The sequence below is a fragment of the Schistocerca cancellata genome, chromosome 3 (assembly GCF_023864275.1).
Source record: "Schistocerca cancellata isolate TAMUIC-IGC-003103 chromosome 3, iqSchCanc2.1, whole genome shotgun sequence".
NCBI lineage: Eukaryota > Metazoa > Arthropoda > Insecta > Orthoptera > Acrididae > Schistocerca > Schistocerca cancellata.
The window spans coordinates 198,408,469-198,427,792 of record NC_064628.1 but is presented as its reverse complement, the minus strand read 5'-3'; the positions used below and the strand labels follow the sequence as shown (position 1 = coordinate 198,427,792).

The following is a 19,324-nucleotide window of genomic DNA, read 5'->3' as shown; positions in this document are numbered from 1 at the left end:
CAATTTTTAAGCTCTTTCCCCTCTCAATAAATCTCTCCCTTAAACATAAATTGCTAATTACCAATGCTTTTTTTAAATTTTTCTTTTCAGTTTTCTGCTTACCACTCTGAACCAAACCATGTAGCATGCGTCTGAGGGTTCTCTGCTCACTACATTTTCAAGTACACGATTGACACTAATGATGGAGGATGGGCAAAGGGCGAAACAGTTTTGAAATGTCACCACAAATGGCTCTAGGTACATTTTACTAGTTTATATCCATTACCAGTTCTGATTGCCTTCAAACTGATACTGAATTGTTAAGTCTGATTGATGGAGCGGGACGGGAGTGCAGTTTGTGAAGATGTTGTTTTGGGGGTGAAACAGCAGTAGGCTGCCCCTGGGTATGTCCTTGTTGTAGTACTGTTTATTCAGTATTGAATTAATTACTGCAGCCATCTTTAAACAATTCACCCTGTGTCATGTATTTTATTGTAGTCATAATGTAGGAAAAGGCAGATTGCTACTTACTGTAAAGAAGGCAAACCAAGTTGCAGATGGGCACAATTAAAAGACTCTTACATATTCCCCTTCCATTGTTTCATTATTGTAGTCACAGAAATTCCACTACTTTTATTCTTCACACAGGCACTTAAAGATTTCCCTTGCAGTAATGTATGTTTCTTTTCTACTCTTCACTGCATTTAAGGCAGTCCTTACTTCCTATACTGAAATTCATGGCCCTTTCATCCTCATCCATCTCATCCAGTGACACAAAATCTAACATTCAAGGTTTGTGCCCAGAGTGACAGTGTTAATGGGATATGAACTAGAAAATGGAAGTGGATAAGTGTTTTACATCTTAAATTATGAATTACAGCTATAGGTAAAAGTCTGAAGATGCTCATCTAAAAGAGGTAAAGATCTATCTGTCTCTCCACTACAACCTAAAGAGTCCTTAAAAAAAAAATTACATTGGTACTAATCAACATAGTATAATTTTGTTAAGATTCCTCATCATTCCCAAGAATGGCACATAGGATGTTTGGTTTGATCTCCATTATCATCCTAACAGAATTCAGTTAATGCTGCAGCTGAAAGAAGCCTATCATGAGAAAATGAGACTTTTGTTGACTGTTTTCTAAGGAGACAACAGTTTTGAGAGGAAAATGATCTGCAGTGATGAGGTGCACTTAACTTAAATGGATTTGTGAATAAACAGTACTGCCATATCTGAGGATCTGAAAATCCTTATAGGCTTCAACAAAGGAAAATACATACACAGCAAATAATGGTTTGGTGTGGCTTTCAGGTGGGTGGCATCATCAGCCCTTGAAGCGGGTCACCAGTGCGATGAAAATAAATTTTTTTCGTAGTGTAATTTCAATGGAATGGATGTTCAAAATTTGTGGTTTTGGCAGGATGAAGCCACTATCACACTTCCCTCAAAACAACTGAATTATTCCACGAACAGTTTCCAGGTCCCCGAATCGCCCACTGTGGTGACCAACAATGGCAACTAACATCAGAAGACTTTTTTTTCTTTGGGGTTATCATAAATCATCAATGTATATCAATAAACCACAAAACATATGCAAGTTAACAGAAGAAATTTGTAGTGTTGTCAGTGAAGTGCAAAAGTCTTGTCAGACAGTCATGGCAAATTTCATCAACAGTTCTTGCATGCCAGCACAGTAGAGAAAGTCATATGCCAAACACTTTTCGTACCGAAAATGGATTGGTGTGATCAACATGTTTATGTATTTTGTAAATGTTTTTTAGAACAAATAAAGATCATAATTTGATACACCAAAACAGTGCACTTTTTTGAGGATGCTATATGATCTTACAACCATTCTGGACTTAATCTCTGCCAGTAATAGGGCAACCTTAACTCATACCAAACGGATATTCTTTTATGTTTGTTAAATGAACTTCTAAATACTGTAAGAAAATTCGCAACCGTACATACAAAAAACTTTTTGGCGTAATTAATTCACAGTCCCCATCATGAATACGGAGACACGATAAGACGACGCTCTAAAGATACAGCAATATCCGTGAAATAGTGGGCAGACACATACGGAAAATATGTTTGTTTGCATGACCATCTTCCACAGCAGTTACTATTGGTTTCTCCATCTTCCTACTGCAAGAAGCAGTGATTTGGAAAATATGTAAGCAAGAGGCAGAAACACCGGAAGTAAAGTACACATCAACTTTACAAATAAAAATACTGTTTTCAATATAAAACAATCAAAACTGCACAGACTTATGTATCCAATCTGCAGAATAACCACAGAAGATGCTTTATAAATAATAGTGTCTGCTGTAAAACACTCTTTAATTAAACTACAGTAAGATTGAACAATAAGAGTTGGTAGGTTGCAAGAAAGACAGCTCAGCTGACAAAAGAAATAAAGATTCATTTACATTGACTAGAGTATGAGCTCACTTTTTTGGTGCCACTTATCTGTGTCCCAATGGAGGTGTGGAGATAAAAAATTGATGCACAGGATAATTTTTTCAATTAAGACAAGAAAATTACTGAAGAGTAGCAACAATGAAAATGATACACATGAATATAGAATTTTTCTACACAGTATTTCTAAAGTTGAAGAAACAGTTTACTGAACAGTATATTCCGAGGATACTGCAAGGAAGTGAAGTGTGAAAAGTGGAAGTCTAGGAAAGAATACAATACAAATACCACAAATTACAACCACACAAATGAAATTTGAGTGCCAAATCCAAACACATTCCAATAGGCAAAGAAAGAAGTCAGTCAGAGAGCCATACTGAAGAAAGGAATAGTTGGCAGGTTATGTAGCCAGACACTGTGCAATAAGGAAAATAACTATGAGACTAATTGCTAGGAAAAGAAAGAATGGAAGACAGCACAGATTGCCTGGACATGAGCATAGCAGATTTATGGAGTTCTAATGACAAAAAGTAAATATGTGATAAATGTTAAAGTTGTGGAAAGATTAATGACTAACATCAATGTAAACACACAACATTTTTGTTGTGCCTATCTGCAGCTCAGCACATCCGCTCTATGGTGCGTAGCAACTTTCCTTCTCACAATATTGTAAACACATATAAGCTTCTTCATCTCCCAGTACCTACTGCAGCCTACATCCTTCTGAATCTGCTTAGTGTATTCATCTCTTCGTCTCCCTCTACAATTTTTACCCTCCACGTTGCCCTCCAGTACTACATTGGTGATCCTTTGATGTCTCAGAACATGTCCTACCAACCGGTCCCTTCTTCTAGTCAAGTTGTGCCACAAACTCCTCTTCTCCCTAATTCTGTTCAATACCTCCTCATTAGTTATGTGATCTACCCAGCTAATCTCCAGCATTCTTCTGTAGCACCACATTTCGAAAGCTTCTATCTCTTCTTGTCTAAACTATTTATCGTCCACGTTTCGCTTCCATGCATGGCTACACTCCATACAAATACTTTCAGAAACGACTTCCTGACACTTAAATCAATACTTGATGTTAACAAATTTCTCTTCTTCAGAAATGCTTTCTTTGCCATTGCCAGTCTACATTTTATATCCTCTCTACTTTGACCATCATCAGTTATTAACAAATTTCTCTTCTTCAGAAATGCTTTCTTTGCCATTGCCAGTCTACATTTTATATCCTCTCTACTTTGACCATCATCAGTTATTTTGCTCCCCAAATAGCAAAACTCCTTTACTACTTTAAGTGTCTCATTTCCTAATCTAATTCCCTCAGCATCACCCAACTTAATTCGACTACATTCCATTATCCTTGTTTTGATTGTGTTGATGTTCATCTTATACCCTCCTTCCAAGACACTGTCCATTCCGTTCAACTGCTCTTCCAAGTCCTTTGCTGTCTCTGACAGAATTACAATGTCATCGGCGCACCTCAAAGTTTTTATTTCTTCTCTATAGATTTTAATTCCTACTCCGAACTTTTCTTTTGTTTCCGTTATTGCTTGCTCAATATACAGATTTAATAGCAACGGGGATAGACTACAACCCTGTCTCACTCCCTTCCCAACCACTACTTCCCTTCCACGTCCCTCGACTCTTATAACTGCCATCTGCTTTCTGCACAAATTGTAAATAGCCTTTCGCTCCCTGTATTTTGCCCATGCCACCTTCAGAATTTGAAAGAGAGCATTCCAGTAAACATTGTCATAAGCTTTCTCTAAGTCTACAAATGCTAGAAACGTAGGTTTGCCTTTCCTTAATCTTTCTTCTAAGTCGTAGGGTCAGTATTGCCTTAGGGGTCCCAACATTTCTACGGAATCCATACTGATCTTCCCCGAGGTCGGCTTCTACCAGTTTTTCCATTCGTCTGTAAAGAATTCGTGTTAGTATTTTGCAGCTGTGACTTATTGAACTGATAGTTCGGTAATTTTCACATCTGTGAACACCTGCTTTCTTTGGGATTGTAATTATTATATTCTTCTTGAAGTCTGAGGGAATTTCGCCTGTCTCATACATCTTGCTCACCAGATGGTAGAGTTTTGTCAGGACTGGCTCTCCCAAGGCTATCAGTAGTTCTAATGGAATGTTGTCTACTCCCGGGGCCTTGTTTTGACTTATGTCTTTCAGTGCTCTGTCAAACTCTTCACCCAGTATCATATCTCCCATTTCATCTTCATCTACCTCCTCTTCCATTTCCATAATATTGTCCTCAAGAACATCGCCCTTGTATAGACCCTCTATATACTCCTTCCACCTTTCTGCTTTACCTTCTTTGCTTAGAACTGGGTTTCCATCTGAGCTCTTGATATTCATGCAAGTGGTTCTCTTTTCTCCAAAGGTCTCTTTAATTTTCCTGTAGGCAGTATCTATCTTACTCCTCGTGAGATAAGCCTGTACAGCATTACATTTGTCCTCTAGCCATCCCTGCTTAGCCATTTTGCACTTCCTGTCGATCTCATTTTTGAGACATTTGTATTCCTTTTTGCCTGCTTAATTTACTGCATTTTTATATTTTCTTCTTTCATTAATTAAATTCATTAAATTCAATATTTCTTCTGTTACCTAAGGATTTCTACTAGCCCTCATCTTTTTACCTACTTGATCCTCTGCTGCCTTCACTATTTCATCCCTCAGAGCTACCCATTCTTCTTCTACTGTATTTCTTTCCCGCATTCCTGTCAATTGTTCCCTTTTGCTCTCCCTGAAACTCTCTACAACCGCTGGTTCTTTCAGTTTATCCAGGTGCCATCTCCTTAAATTCCCACCGTTTTGCAGTTTCTTCAGTTTTAATCTACAGTTCATAACCAATAGATTGTGGTCAGAATCCACATCTGCCCCTGGAAATGTCTTACAATTTAAAACCTGGTTCCTAAATCTCTGTCTTACCATTATACAACCTATCTGAAACCTTCTAGTATCTCCAGGGTTCTTCCATGTATACAACCTTCTTTCATGATTCTTGAACCAAGTGTTAGCTATGATTAAGTTATGCTCTGTGCAAAATTCTACCAGGCAGGTTCCTCTTTCATTTCTTAGCCCCAATCCATATTTACCTACTACATTTCCTTCTCTTCCTTTTCCTACTGTCGAATTCCAGTCACCCATGACTATTAAATTTTCATCTCCCTTCACTACCTGAATAATTTCTTTTATCTCATCATACATTTCATCAATTTCTTCATCATCTGCAGAGCTAGTTGGCATATAAACTTGTACTACTGTAGTAGGCGTGGGATTCGTGTCTATCTTGGCCACAATAATGCATTCACTATGCTGTTTGTAGTAGCTTACCCTCACTCCTATATTTTTATTCATTATTAAACCTACTCCTGCATTACCCCTATTTGATTTTGTATTTATAACCCTGTAATCACCTGACCAAAAGTCTTGTTCCTCCTGCCACCATACTTCACTAAGTCCCACTATATCTAACTTTAACCTATCCATTTCCCTTTTTAAATTTTCTAACCTACCTGCCTGATTAATGGATCTGACATTCCATGCTCCGATCCGTAGAACGCCAGTTTTCTTTCTCCTGATAACGACGTCCTCTTGAGTAGTCCCTGCCCGGAGATCCGAATGGGGGACTATTTTACCTCCGGAATATTTTACCCAAGAGGACGCCATCATCATTTAATCATACAGTAAAGCTGTATGCCCTCAGTTTCCCCTTGCTTTCAGCCGTTCACAGTACCACAACAGCAAGGATGTTTTGGTTAGTGTTACAGGGCCAGATCAGTCAATCATCCAGACTGTTGCCCCTGCAACTACTGAAAAGGCTGCTGCCCCTTTTCAGGAACCACACATTTGTCTGGCCTCTCAAAAGATACCCCTCCGTTATGGTTGCACCTACGGTACGGCTATCTGTATCGTTGAGGCATGCAAGCCTCCCCACCAACGGCAAGGTCCATGGTTCATTGGGGGAGGGGGGGGGGGGGGGTTGAAATAGTAGTGGTTGAAAATGTATATGAGGCACACATCTTGGCTAGTATTCCATTGGCACTTTTCAGTTAGGGACTGAGTAAACCATGGTATCAGAAGTCATCCATTTCACGTATCCAGCAATATCTTCTTGGCATGCCCTTCCTTTTTGGACTGCTCATGGATATTCAGCTGGGTAACATTGCTCTAAATTTTGTAACACTGTTGCAAGCTATCTTACTCTAGGCTACAGATTATGTATCTGCTGGCCACTGCTGTTGATCTTAGGTTCTCCATAGTTGGGTCTGGCTCTGCTGGAGAAGTAGAAGTGGAAGTATGGTGTTGGCTTTGGGACGCATTGGATCTGCCAGTAATTGTAGCAATTTTTCAAAAAATCTGCAAGTTTAACTCAACTTATTGACTCCCTTGGTCATGGACTATGTGAATCCTGTGTCCAAACATGGATTCATGTCATGACAAATAATGGCACCTGCAGGCTTGTATGTCTAAATCTATGTCAATTCGGAAATTGTTGAGATTCTGAAGTTTTAATATCAAGAATGGGACCTAGTGTTTATATTTTTACGGAGCACAAGTGTTCAAAAATTAAATAGCTTTTGCAGTAACTACAATTATTCATCTGAATAACGTAACTTAGGGTACAGCAAATATATTAAACTTCTTACTAAAGCTCCTTCATGTTTCATACATCTCAACAGCTTTTTCTAAATGAAAGAAAGATAAATGATGTTCTGGATTTTGGTAGAATATTAATGTATTTCAGTATAATTCTTCATTTTGATCTTCTTACCTTGGGGCAATTTATCCTCTGCATTTTGTGCTAGCATTTTTGAAACAGATTTGCTGTGCATTTTTGCCTGTTTCTTCTGTTTCCCTGAAAAGAAAGAAGTTAAAGGTCATTGTAAAATGCAAATAAATAGTAAACAACAGGAATGCTAGAGTATATTTCTAGCTACAAATTTTAATTGCTCATTGCTAAGTGATAAGAAGAAAATGACTATGTGGGAGATAGGAAGCTAATAATAAAAAGAAAGATAGAAAACCTTCATTTATTTACATGAAAACAGAAATAAAGAAACTGAGATTAGATGAGAAGAAACTGTGGACCTACAATTGACCCTCTGTCAAGAATTAGCAAACTACATACCACAACGAATTGCACATGTTCTGCACATAAAAAGAGGAAACACACAATTAGTGTCATGCATTCCTATATACTTCACTATATACATGTCGATTCTGAGAAGGCAGTTGTTTGTAAGGTGTTATTTAACAACATTCTAGATGTGCTTGAAAGGACAGACATTGGGTGAAAACTGAGAACACAATCCAAACTAGATTTCACCATCCACACCACTATACTACTAATATAGTACTTTGCTCCATGGGTAAATGATATGTCTGGTGGGAACAAAAGCAATAATAATATGCTCCGCCATTATTACTGAGCCTTTCCAAACACCCACAACAAAACCCATCCACTGGATGGTGCAGTCACAATCACCCTGTCTACGCTGTTGGGACAATTGGCAACACCCAGCTTCTGGCATGTATCTGCTAGATGGGTATGCCATTCTCAACTGAGAGAAGTGTGGGGGGGAGGCCAAGGCATCTCAAAGGAACCCCTCGCTCGCAGGCCTCAGCCAGGCAGAGTGGCTTGGGGTGCGGTTGGAGGGCTACGGCTCGGAGATTGGGCCAGCGGGGAGATTGGAGATGAATTCGGGGTGGAGGGGGGGTGGGGGTGGGGGCTCGAGATAAGGGCTTGGAGGCTTGAGATAGGGGGCTGGGGGCTTGAGATGTGGCTGGGAGGGGGCTTGAGATGGGTGAGGGGGACTCGAGATGGGCTGGAGAGCACACTGGTGGGGGTGGGGGGCAGGCTCATGGTGGGCTGGGGCTGGGGGGGCAGGCTCGACGTGGGCCTGGGGCGGGGGGAGGCTCGAGGTGGGCCGGGGGTGGGGGGAGGCTCGAGGTGGGCCGGGGGTGCGGGGGAAGCTCGTGGTGGGCCGGGGGTGCGGGGGAAGCTCGTGGTGGGCCGGGGGTGCGGGGGACGCTCGAGGTGGGCCGGGGGTGCGGGGGACGCTCGAGGTGGGCCGGGGGTGCGGGGGACGCTCGAGGTGGGCCGGGGGTGGGGGGACGCTCGAGGTGGGCCGGGGGTGGAGGGAGGCTCGAGGTGGGCCGGGGGTGGGGGGAGGCTCGAGGTGGGCCTGGGGTGGGGGGAGGCTCCAGCTGGGCCGGGGGTGAGGGGGGCTCGAGGTGGGCCGGGGGTGGGGGGAGGCTCGAGGTGGGCCGGGGGTGGGGGGAGGCTCGAGGTGGGTCGGGGGTGGGGGGAGGCTAGAGGTGTGCCGGGGGTGGGGGGAGGCTCGAGGTGGGCCGGGGGTGGGGGGAGGCTCGAGGTGGGCAGGGGGTGGGGGAGGCTCGAGGTGGGCAGGGGGTGGGGGAGGCTCGAGGTGGGCAGGGGGTGGGGGGAGGCTCGAGGTGGGCAGGGGGTGGGGGGAGGCTGGAGATGGGCCGGGGGTGGGGGGAGGCTAGAGATGGGCTGGGGTTGGGGGGAGGCCCGAGGTGAGCCGGGGATGGGGGGAGGCTCGAGGTGGGCCGGGGGTGGGGGGCAGGCTCACAGTGGGCTGGGGCTGGGGGTGGGGGGAGGCTCGAGGTGGGTCGGGGTTGGGGGAGGCTCGAACTGGGTTGGGGGTAGGCTCGAATTGGGTCGGGGTTGGGTGAGGCTCAAGGTAGGTTGGGGTTGGGGGGAGGCTCAAGGTGGGTCAGGGTTGGGGGGGGGCTCGAAATGGGTCGTGGTTTGGGGGAGGATCAAGATGGGCCGGGGTTTGGGGGAGGATCAAGATGGGCTGGGGGTGGGCGGAGGCTCGAGATGGGGCAGGGGAGGTTTGAGATCGGGCGAAATGAAGAGGCCATGCAGACATGGGAGCTGCCAAGGAGAATGAAGAGGCCAATGGGGCAAGGGAGATTTTGAGGCAGAGAGAAGGTGAGGAGGAAGGATAGGTGGGAAAGGGGAGGGATGGCAGAAATTAGTTGGAAGAGATGGGGGAGTGGTGAAAGAAAGGGAAAGTGAGAGGCAGAAGAAAGGGAGGCAGGAGGTGGAAGAGATGAAGGAGGGCTGTAGAAGCAACATGGGGGGGGGGGGGGGAGTTGTTGAGGGGATGTGGAAGGGTCTGAGGGGGTGAAGTTAAAGAGAATGCATGGGGCAAGTGGTAGAAAGGGGAGGGAGACAGGCAAGAGAAGGAGGGGTGGTGGAATGGAGGGCAGGGGAAGTTGTAGAGAGGGCAGGGGAAGTTGTAGAGAGGGCAGGAGCAGCTGAAGAGCAAAGGAGATGGGCAGGTGAAGTGAGGGGAGTGGTGGTGAACATGCAGAAAGGGAAGGGAGTGGAATTTTAAGAAACTGAAGGGAAGGGGGAAGGAGGAAGGGGGACGGGAGGGGAAAGGAGGCGGAAGGAGGCGGAAGGGAAGGCTGGGTTGGGTTGGGTTGTGTGGGGGAGGATGCCAGACAGCGAGGTCATCAGTCTCATCGGATTAGGGAAGGATGGGGAAGGAAGTCGGCCATGCCTTTCCAAAGGAACCATCCCTGCATTTACCTGGAGCGATTTAGGGAAATCACAGAAAACCTAAATCAGGATGGCCGGACGCGAGGTTGAACCGTAATCCTCCCTAATGCAAGTCCAGTGTGCTAGCCACTGTGCCACCTTGCTCGGTTTGAAGGGAAGGGATGGGAAGGGAAGGGAAGGGGACAGACTGAGGGCGAGATGGGAAACTGAACGGAAGGTGGGAGATTGTAGGGAAGCAGGTTAGATTGAAGGGAGGGGAGGCTGAAGGGAAGGAAGGGGAGGCTGAAGGTTCAAATGGCTCTGAGCACTATGGGACTTAACTGCTGAGGTCATCAGTCCCCTAGAACTTAGAACTACTTAAACCTAACTAACCAAAGGTCATCACACACATCCATGCCCGGGGCAGGATTCAAACCTGCGACCGTAGTGGTTCCAAACTGTAGCGCCTAGAACCACTCGGCCACACTGGCCGGCCGAGGCTGAAGGGAAGGAAGGGTATATGGAGGAGAAGAGAGTGAAGATAAGGGAGGGGAGGCGAGAGTGAAGAGAAGGGAGGGGAGGTGAGAGCAAAGAGAAGGGAGGGGAGGCGAGAGCAAAGAGAAGGGAGGGGAGGCGAGAGCGAAGAGAAGGGAGGGGAGGCGAGAGCGAAGAGAAGGGAGGGGAGGCGAGAGCAAAGAGAAGGGAGGGGAGGCGAGAGCAAAGAGAAGGGAGGGGAGGCGAGAGCAAAGAGAAGGGAGGGGAGGCGAGAGCGAAGAGAAGGGAGGGGAGGCGAGAGCGAAGAGAAGGGAGGGGAGGCGAGAGCAAAGAGAAGGGAGGGAAGGCGAGAGCGAAGAGAAGGGAGGGAAGGCGAGAGCGAAGAGAAGGGAGGGGAGGCGAGAGTGAAGGGAGGGGAGGGGAGAGTGAAGGGAGGGGAGGCGAGAGCGAAGAGAAGATAGGGGAGGCGAGAGCGAAGAGAAGTGAGGGGACGCGAGAGCGAAGAGAAGTGAGGGGACGCGAGAGTGAAGAGAAGGGAGGGGACGCGAGAGTGAAGAGAAGGGAGGGGACGCGAGAGTGAAGAGAAGGGAGGGGACGCGAGAGTGAAGAGAAGGGAGGGGACACGAGAGTGAAGAGAAGGGAGGTTTGGTGAAGGGTGTGATGAGAGGTGTGGGGAGGTTGAAGAGAGGGGAGGGTATGTGTAAAGGAGAGGTGGGGAGATGAGGTGAAAGAAATTGGGAGGCAAGGTGAAAGAAACTGGAAGGTGAGGTGGAAGAAATTAGAAGGTGAGGTGGAAGAAATTAGAAGGTGAGGTGGAAGAAATTAGAAGGTGAGGTGGAAGAAATTAGAAGGTGAGGTGGAAGAAATCAAAAGGTGAGGTGGAAGAAATCAAAAGGTGAGGTGGAAGAAATCAAAAGGTGAGGTGGAAGAAATCAAAAGGTGAGGTGGAAGAAATTAGAAGGTGAGGTGGAAGAAATTAGAAGGTGAGGTGGAAGAAATTAGAAGGTGAGGTGGAAGAAATTAGAAGGTGAGGTGGAAGAAAGCAAAAGGTGAGGTGGAAGTAATCAAAAGGTGAGGTGGAAGAAATTAGAAGGAGAGGTGGAAGAAATTAGAAGGTGAGGTGGAAGAAATTAGAAAGTGAGGTGGAAGAGAGGGAAGTTGAGGTGGAAGACATATGTTGAGGTGGAAAGCAGGGGGGAGGGGGAGGGTGAGATGAAAAGCACATGAGTGGAGGTGATGTTGAAGAGAGAGGGGGACGGGAAAAGAGAGAAAGAGAGGGGGGGGGGGGGAGATTACACCACAATATAGATATAAGGTGCGAAAACAATAAAAAGGAAAACAATCATCATATAAACATTGTTCACAGAGTCATAAACAATTGATTCTCAGATAATGGGTGGGATGGAAAGACAGAACTCTCTTCTGCCATTAAGAAAAAACCATTCTGGTCTGCCACATGACTGTGATGCTATCTGTCTAACCTAATATGACAGAACATGGATTAAGATGTGATGCATCAAAACAATTGGTCTTAGCCAGGTTGCACGAGTCTAATGTTGGGGACAATGCAGCTCCAAGGTCATGCAGGCACTGGGTTTTTCACATTTTCACAGCATCACGTGTATACACTGTGAGAGCACCTTGATTTGGCCAAAAGTATCACCACTCTGCCACTGTCATGGATATTATTGTATTTTTATTAGGGGTTTTAACTTGAGATAGAAATGTTTAAGTGAAGCAAATCAATTGTCTATTTCGAAACCACAGAGCTGGTCTGGGTGCTGACACATGCAAGCACATACACAAGCACAGGCGTGCGCGGACCACACACACACACACGTGCATGCGCGGCCGCGACCAAATGCGCACACATGCACACACAATGTAGTTTGGGTTGTGAATCACATTTATTCTACTAGTTACAAGTTCTATAGGGGTTGATGTCTCTAAGAGAATAAATAAATTATTTAAATATTTTAAGCACACTTTTACTTTTAAATAAAACCTAAATTATGACTATACATACTGTTTTCAATGGGAACCTTATTAGTCTGTTTGCTGATTTTCCACACACACAGTGTGTTATCTGCTGAGCCAGTTATAATATAATCAGGATCAAGAGGGCTCCACAGACAACACAGTACAGCATCACTGTGCAATGAACAATTTGCTATCGGCTGTTGAGATCTAACATCCCACACCTGAAACATAAGAAACAAACAGTTATTTCTTTCCTGCAGAGTGCAGAACACTGGAGTAAGCAGGAAAAATGTCACATTTCATCACATTTATAAAGATGTGGAAGACAATTTCTATCTTGCAAATTAACGTATTGCTTCGATTGTTTCAATGACATTGTAAGTCAATGGTCTTATTTTAATAAATACAAACCAACTGTCTATTCAAAGACATACAACGTGACTGTGTTTAATCCAGGGCGCCCACTATGCAAGTAGGAGTGAAAAACCAATATATATAAAACAAGAACAAATTCGCGCTACAACATGTCCTTGGTTCTTGCCACCCATTTAGCTTAACTTACATAGTACTTTCTATCTCAGCATTTCTTCTGAGTAACTTTGTCTTTCTTCACTCCCTTTTCGTCTCCTATATCTTTCATTTTCGGATCAGTCTATACAATGCACTTAGCTATCCACTCTTATTAACTTGTGTATAATGTTTCAGCAGTAATCTTTGCCTTGCCTACTACCGTATCTCTCATGTTTTCATATCTCATCCAATGCAGTACCCAACAGTCAGTCTTTCTTGTCATCCCATATGGTAACCTGATCCACAGTTATGGGCGACTTTTCCAAAATGTAGCCCTCTTCCTAAACCTTATCAGTCCTCTTCCTTCACCCCTCTTCCTTTTCCTTCAACCCTTCAGCAAGAAGAAGGAGCCGCTGGCTCCAAAAGATTGTAAACTTAAATACCTTTATTCATGTGTTCTCCCGCCATCGGGAAGTAGATTCCATTATTTCTTCAAAAATGGATTACTTTCGTTGCTATGTTAGCCCGTGTAGTCACAAATTTTGCTCGATATCCACTACAATCCTATTTTTGATAACAAGCACAGATGTGGTACTCAGTCAAACGCTTTTCAAAAGTCCTGAAATACAGCATCTACCTGACTGCTTCGATCTATGGCTTTCAGTACATCAAAAGATAAAAGAATGAGTTGGGCTTCACATGACTGATGTTTTGGAATCTGTGCTAGCTGGCATGAGGAGATCATTCTGTTTGAAATACCTCATTACATTTGAGCTTAGAGTATATTGTAAGATTCTACAACAAATGGATGTCAAGGATACTGATCAGTAGTTTTGTGCATCACTTTTGCCACGCTTCTCGTAGACAGGTGTGATCTGTGCTTTTTTCCGACTAATGGGAATGGTTTTTTGTTTGATCGATCTAAGGCAGATTGCAGTTAAAAGAGGAGCTAACTCAGCCGCAAAATCAGTATAGAATCTGACAGGGTTCCCTTCCTTGGTGTCCAGTGAGACTCAAAAAAATTCCCTGTGTTTTCCAGGTTTTCTAGGCCAATTTTTGATTTTTCCAGGGTCACACTGTGCTTAGAGCCTACCCAGTTTTGATTGATTTTATGACAAAAACCAAAAATTTTGCCAACATGTAGGAAGTAATGAGGGATATACTCAGAGTTCAAAGAAAAAAAATTAGTTTAAAATGAACATGGTTTATTTTAACCAAGAAATAAACGTACCGGGATATGACAACAGAATTAAGTGGAAAATGTGTTGTGGATGGGAGGGGGCAGGGCGTGGGTGGGTGGGGGGGGGGGGGGGGGGGGACCACAGGAAAATTAGATGGTTCAGTCACATTAATTTAACCACTGCCTGTGTTTGAAATCAATGTCCAAGAACTACTCACCGATGGATGTGGCAGCACTATAGTTCAATTCTTTTATCTTGGCGGCTTGCGCATGCCCGCCCAGACGCGGGAGATTGCTGCGTTGCCAGTTGCACACGACGCACGCACCAATAGAAGCAGCGCCATAGTATAGCATAGTTCGCAAGCTTACGTGTAGGTGGGAGCACGCAATTTATGAAGTACAGCCACCACGACCACATTAACCCTTTCGCTGCTACAAAGACGTGCTCCCTGCATTCCGCGCTGTGCGCGATTTTGTCACTGCACTGCTCGCCTGTGCAGACACATCGTGTTCCGACTGCTTTGACACTCTTTTCAATCGATCCCACAAAAACTATTTGGCCCAAAAATTAGATTTTTACACATCTTCTTGACTGATACCTTCCCCCCATAAATGACTTAATTTTGTTTCGATGTTCAACGCAGTTATTATGCAGCATTAAATATAGTAAACCATTGCACGAAATTTTGAAGAGTTTGCAGAGGTAAAAGTCCACAGAGTATACTTTCCGTATGGTCGATTTTAGTTGCCACAACGTTGAGAATGAAATGTGGACAAGATACATAAATTTCATATAAAATTTACTGTATAACAATATCTCATTTAATTTAAGTACGACATAGGTGTCGTATGTAATATTGAGAAATATTCCGTCTTTCGCGACTGCAACAAAAGTTTTATTTACACTGAGCACGTTTGGCTTTATTTTAAAGCACTTCAATCAATTAACAGGAAGTAGACAAAATACATTAAACAAAACTGTGGACTTACAAAAACATTAGGATTTGAATATACCGTCTATCAGTGAAGTGCTCTGAGCTATGTCAAATATAATTTTTGTGTGTGGCACACACAAACATCATTTATTTGCTAAAACACTGATCTGCCAATACAAACGTTGGATATTGTGTTACCGCAGCACAAAACTACGAAAGGTGACTTGGCAATGGAGGAGACAAAATACTGTCCACTGAAGATGATTCAAAAGAGAGAAATGCGTCTGGTCTAAACAAGTCCCTTATTGCAGTTGCAGAAGAGGAATATATTTCAGTACCATTGGTAAAACTGCGACTGTGGAACAAAAACGAGAAAGAGAACATGAGTACCATTGTGTATGTGCCATACCTTTCCTTGATTGAAGTGCTTTAAAATAAAGCCAAACACGTCCGGTGTAAATAATTCTTTTATTACAGTCGCGAAAGACGGAATATTTCTCAGTATTACATACGACACCTATGTCGTACTTCAATTAAATGAGATATTGTTATATAGTAAATTTTATATGAAATTTAGGTATCTTGTCCACATTTCATTCTCAACATTGTGGCAACTAAAATCGACCATACGGAAAGTATACTCTATGGACTTTTACCTCTGCAAACTCTTCAAAATTTCGTGCAATGGTTTACTATATTTAATGCTGCATAATAACTGCGTTGAACATCGAAACAAAATTAAGTCATTTATGGGGGGAAGGTATCAGTCAAGAAGACGTGTAAAAATCAAATTTTTGGGCCAAATAGTTTTTGTGAAATCAATTGAAAAGAGTGTCAAAGAAGTTGGAACACGATGTGTCTGCACAGGCAAGCAGTGCAGTGACAAAATCGTACACAGCGCGGAATGCAGGGAGCACGTCTTTGTAGCAGCGAAAGGGTTAATGAAGAGACAAAGCACTAGAAATTTCAAAAAATTGCATTCAAACGAATATAATTCGTGAAGTAAGGCACTTCGATATTGTTTTTAAATAATGAAAATATTAAGCGCCGCATAATGTTTGAACTCATAACCTTCCGCGTAGCAGCCCAACACCTTAACCGTTACGCTAACGCACCTCGTCTGACTACATAACGCCTGAGGAGTATAACACGTCACGCAAAATACTGACAAACGCTGTTGGTATGACTATGAATTACTCACACTTCGTCGAAGTACAATAGGAAATAAACAATTACCGCTGTTCTTTATTGCGAAAAAGCGGTTCGTGAGATTGATACAAACACCTTTCCTTCCTATCGCCTGAATTAGGAGTCTTATTGCTTGTTTGGTTTAATTAATTAATAGAATATGAAGCAATTGGTATAAAGAATGCTTTTTCCAAACTTTCTATAAAAGAATGTCTGCTATCAAGACATTGCTTTTGTTCTATTACTTTATTTATGACTGAAAGTTTCTAAAACTGAAGACACTCGTCCATGCTCTGCACTGCAGTCGAGATGTGGCAACGTCGTTCTCTGTTCATTGGCTGACTGTGTTTTGTGAAGTCAGATGCGCAGAACGAACCTAAACTCGGCCTCCAACATAAATTACGCGCACTTTAGTAGGGGATGGTATGGTATATAAAGACCATTGGGTGACGCAGAATACAGTGCAGTTGTTGTTGTAATGCGGACATGGAGCAATTTATCTGATGTCTAAAAGGGTACGATTGTTGGCTTTCGGGCCAAAGCTGGAAGCATTTTCATTACTGCTAAATTTGTAAACTGTTCAAATACTGCTGTGGTATAGTATAGTGTGCATGGTAGTATGGTGCTAGAGTGAAATTTTCACCTGCAGCAGAGAGTGCGGTGATATGAAACTTCCTGGCAGATTAAAACTGTGTGCTGGACCGTACTTGAACTCAGGACCTTTGCCTTTCTTCGGCAAGGTCCTGAATTTGAATCTCAGTCTGGCACACAGTTTTAATCTGCCAGGAAGTTTCAAAATGGCACTATCTAACAACGCATTGAGGCAACAGTGGTACATCACAGGCCATAGGTGATGGGGGGGGGGGGGGGGGGGGAATTACAGCTGCAGAGATGTGTATGGGTGAACAGATGTGCAACTGTTGCAAAACTGTCCATCTAGATGAATCACAGGGATACCAATGGTGTCTCCTCAATGACTGTTCAGCGAATGTTGCTGCCGTTGGCCCTCCACAGCAAGCACCTAGTTCATGCACCTATGCTGACTGCTGTTCAGTGGCAATTATGTCTGGAATTTGCAAACTAATAACAGCAACGGGACATCCACTGAGTGTTCTGATAAACCTAGTTTTGTTCCATCAGATAGATGGCTGTAGGTGAGTATGACATGAAAGTCTGAAAGCAAGGGTCTAGGCCAAAGGGGCAAATGTTATGGTCTGTGGGAATGTTTTTGTGGCATTCCCTAGATGACATCATTCTGGAAGGCCCAATGGATCAACACAAGCACGTATCTGGTCTTGGAGATCATATTCAGGATTTTGGCAGTTGGTCCATTAATGTGACTGGACAGTGTATGAGACTTGGTAGCAAAGGAAGTATGAAGTAACATTATTAATAACTAGTCAAATTAGGAACAATCAGCTGTTGGCAGCACACAAGACATAAAAATGAAGAGCATTATGTATACAAGTAAAAAATTACACTTTTTACATAGAGATTTAAGAATAAAATCCAAATACCATCTGAACAAAATGATTAAAGAAGGAACAGTAACAGACAAACAGTCCACGGGTGTATTGCTTGTTCATGGTGTCCAACAGGCACAATATTTCATGATAAGACATGTCACCATTAATGAACTGAGCTTCTGAGGTCGCGTGGCCAACTAATATTCCCTGCCCGCAAAAGCCATCCCTTCTACGGTCTGCGGTTGGGGAGATTCTAGCGTTGGCATTTGTGGCAGCATTGATGCAAGCACTCTGTTCATCCTGATCACCAAATCATTTTGTTTCCTGAGATACTTCTTGATTAAACTCAGTGCTGGTTCCCAAGTCTTACTGAGATTATAGCAGCAATCTCAATTGCTGAGATCGTCCCTGGTGCGAATTGCTATGGCCCCTCTTATCAACCTGTCCCAGTATTTGGAAGTCTGCGTCAAGATCCTGGTACATTCGTTCTCCATTGTGTGATTCTCAGACAACTAGTTCACTGCAACCGCTGACTTGTTGGGATACATGAGTCGAGTGTGACTCTGGTGTTCTTGGCAACGATCTTTAACAGTGTACACTGTCTGTCCAATATATATCTTTCGACATTAGCATGGAATCTGGTATATACTGGCCTTCCCCAAACCAAGCTCACCTCTGAGGCTTCTCAATGATGCCCACTTTTATTTGGAGGGCAAAAGGCAATCTTTACTCAGTGTTTCCTTAATGTGCTTCCGATTTTTCTAATTGTGTGCCAGTGTATGGTATAAAGGCAGTGGCTGCCTCTTCCTCTTCCATCTCCACAGGTTGTACTGTTGTGGGGTGAAGAGCGCATCTAGTGTGTTTTCTGGATACCTTTTATTTCGAAATACAGTTCTGAGGTTTTCCAGTTCCTCAGGCAGACACTCTGCATCTGAAATAGAGGATGACCAGTGTACTAGTGCTTTTAGTACCTCATTCCTCAGTTAAGAGTGGTGGCAACTGTCTGTATGCAAATACAGGTCAGTGTCTGTCTTCTTCTGGTACGTGCCATGAACCAAGGTGTCATCAGCTCTTCTCCTGGCCATGAAGTCCATGAATGGCACGTAATCTTCCTTCTGCTTCCGTCTCCATAGTGAATTTAATGTTGGGATGTAAGGAGTTAAAATGCGTAAGGAAGTCAGCAAGTTTGCCCCTTCTGTGGGGCCATATAACAAAAGTGCCATTCACATAAAGAAAAAACAAATGGGTTTCAATTTGGAGACGACAGGGCTTCTTCCTTGAAGTATGCCATACACAAATTCACAACCACAAGTGAGAGTGGGTTGTCTACTGTGACTCCTCCTATTTGTTCATAGTATTCTCCATTAAACAGAAAATATGTGGAGGCCAGGACATGCCTAAAGATCCAGTGGTCTGTGTGTCAAATTTCTAACCAATAAGCTCTAGCGACTCTCATAGAGGTACCCTGGTAAACAATGAAATGACATCAGAACTCACCAGGATATCTGAGTCTTTCACTCTGAAGTTGTTGAGACATTTTACAAAAACCATGGAACTGCAGATATGATGAGTGCATTTACCCACAAGAGGGCTTAGTATTTCTATCAGGTAATTTGTCAGCAAATATATAGGTGCCCTAAT

General features: G+C 43.5%; 1 protein-coding gene across 1 annotated transcript in view; it reads right to left on the bottom strand.

Moving 5' to 3' along the window:
- Window positions 1-19,324, bottom strand: part of LOC126174816 (gem-associated protein 5) — a 313,470-nt gene that overhangs the window by 120,641 nt on the left and 173,505 nt on the right. The window contains exons 13-14 of the mRNA XM_049921193.1: window positions 12,451-12,628; window positions 7,185-7,268 (exon numbers count right to left, since the gene is read on the bottom strand). Coding sequence (XP_049777150.1) covers window positions 7,185-7,268; window positions 12,451-12,628 — 262 coding nt within the window. The remainder of the gene's footprint in view (window positions 1-7,184; window positions 7,269-12,450; window positions 12,629-19,324) is intronic.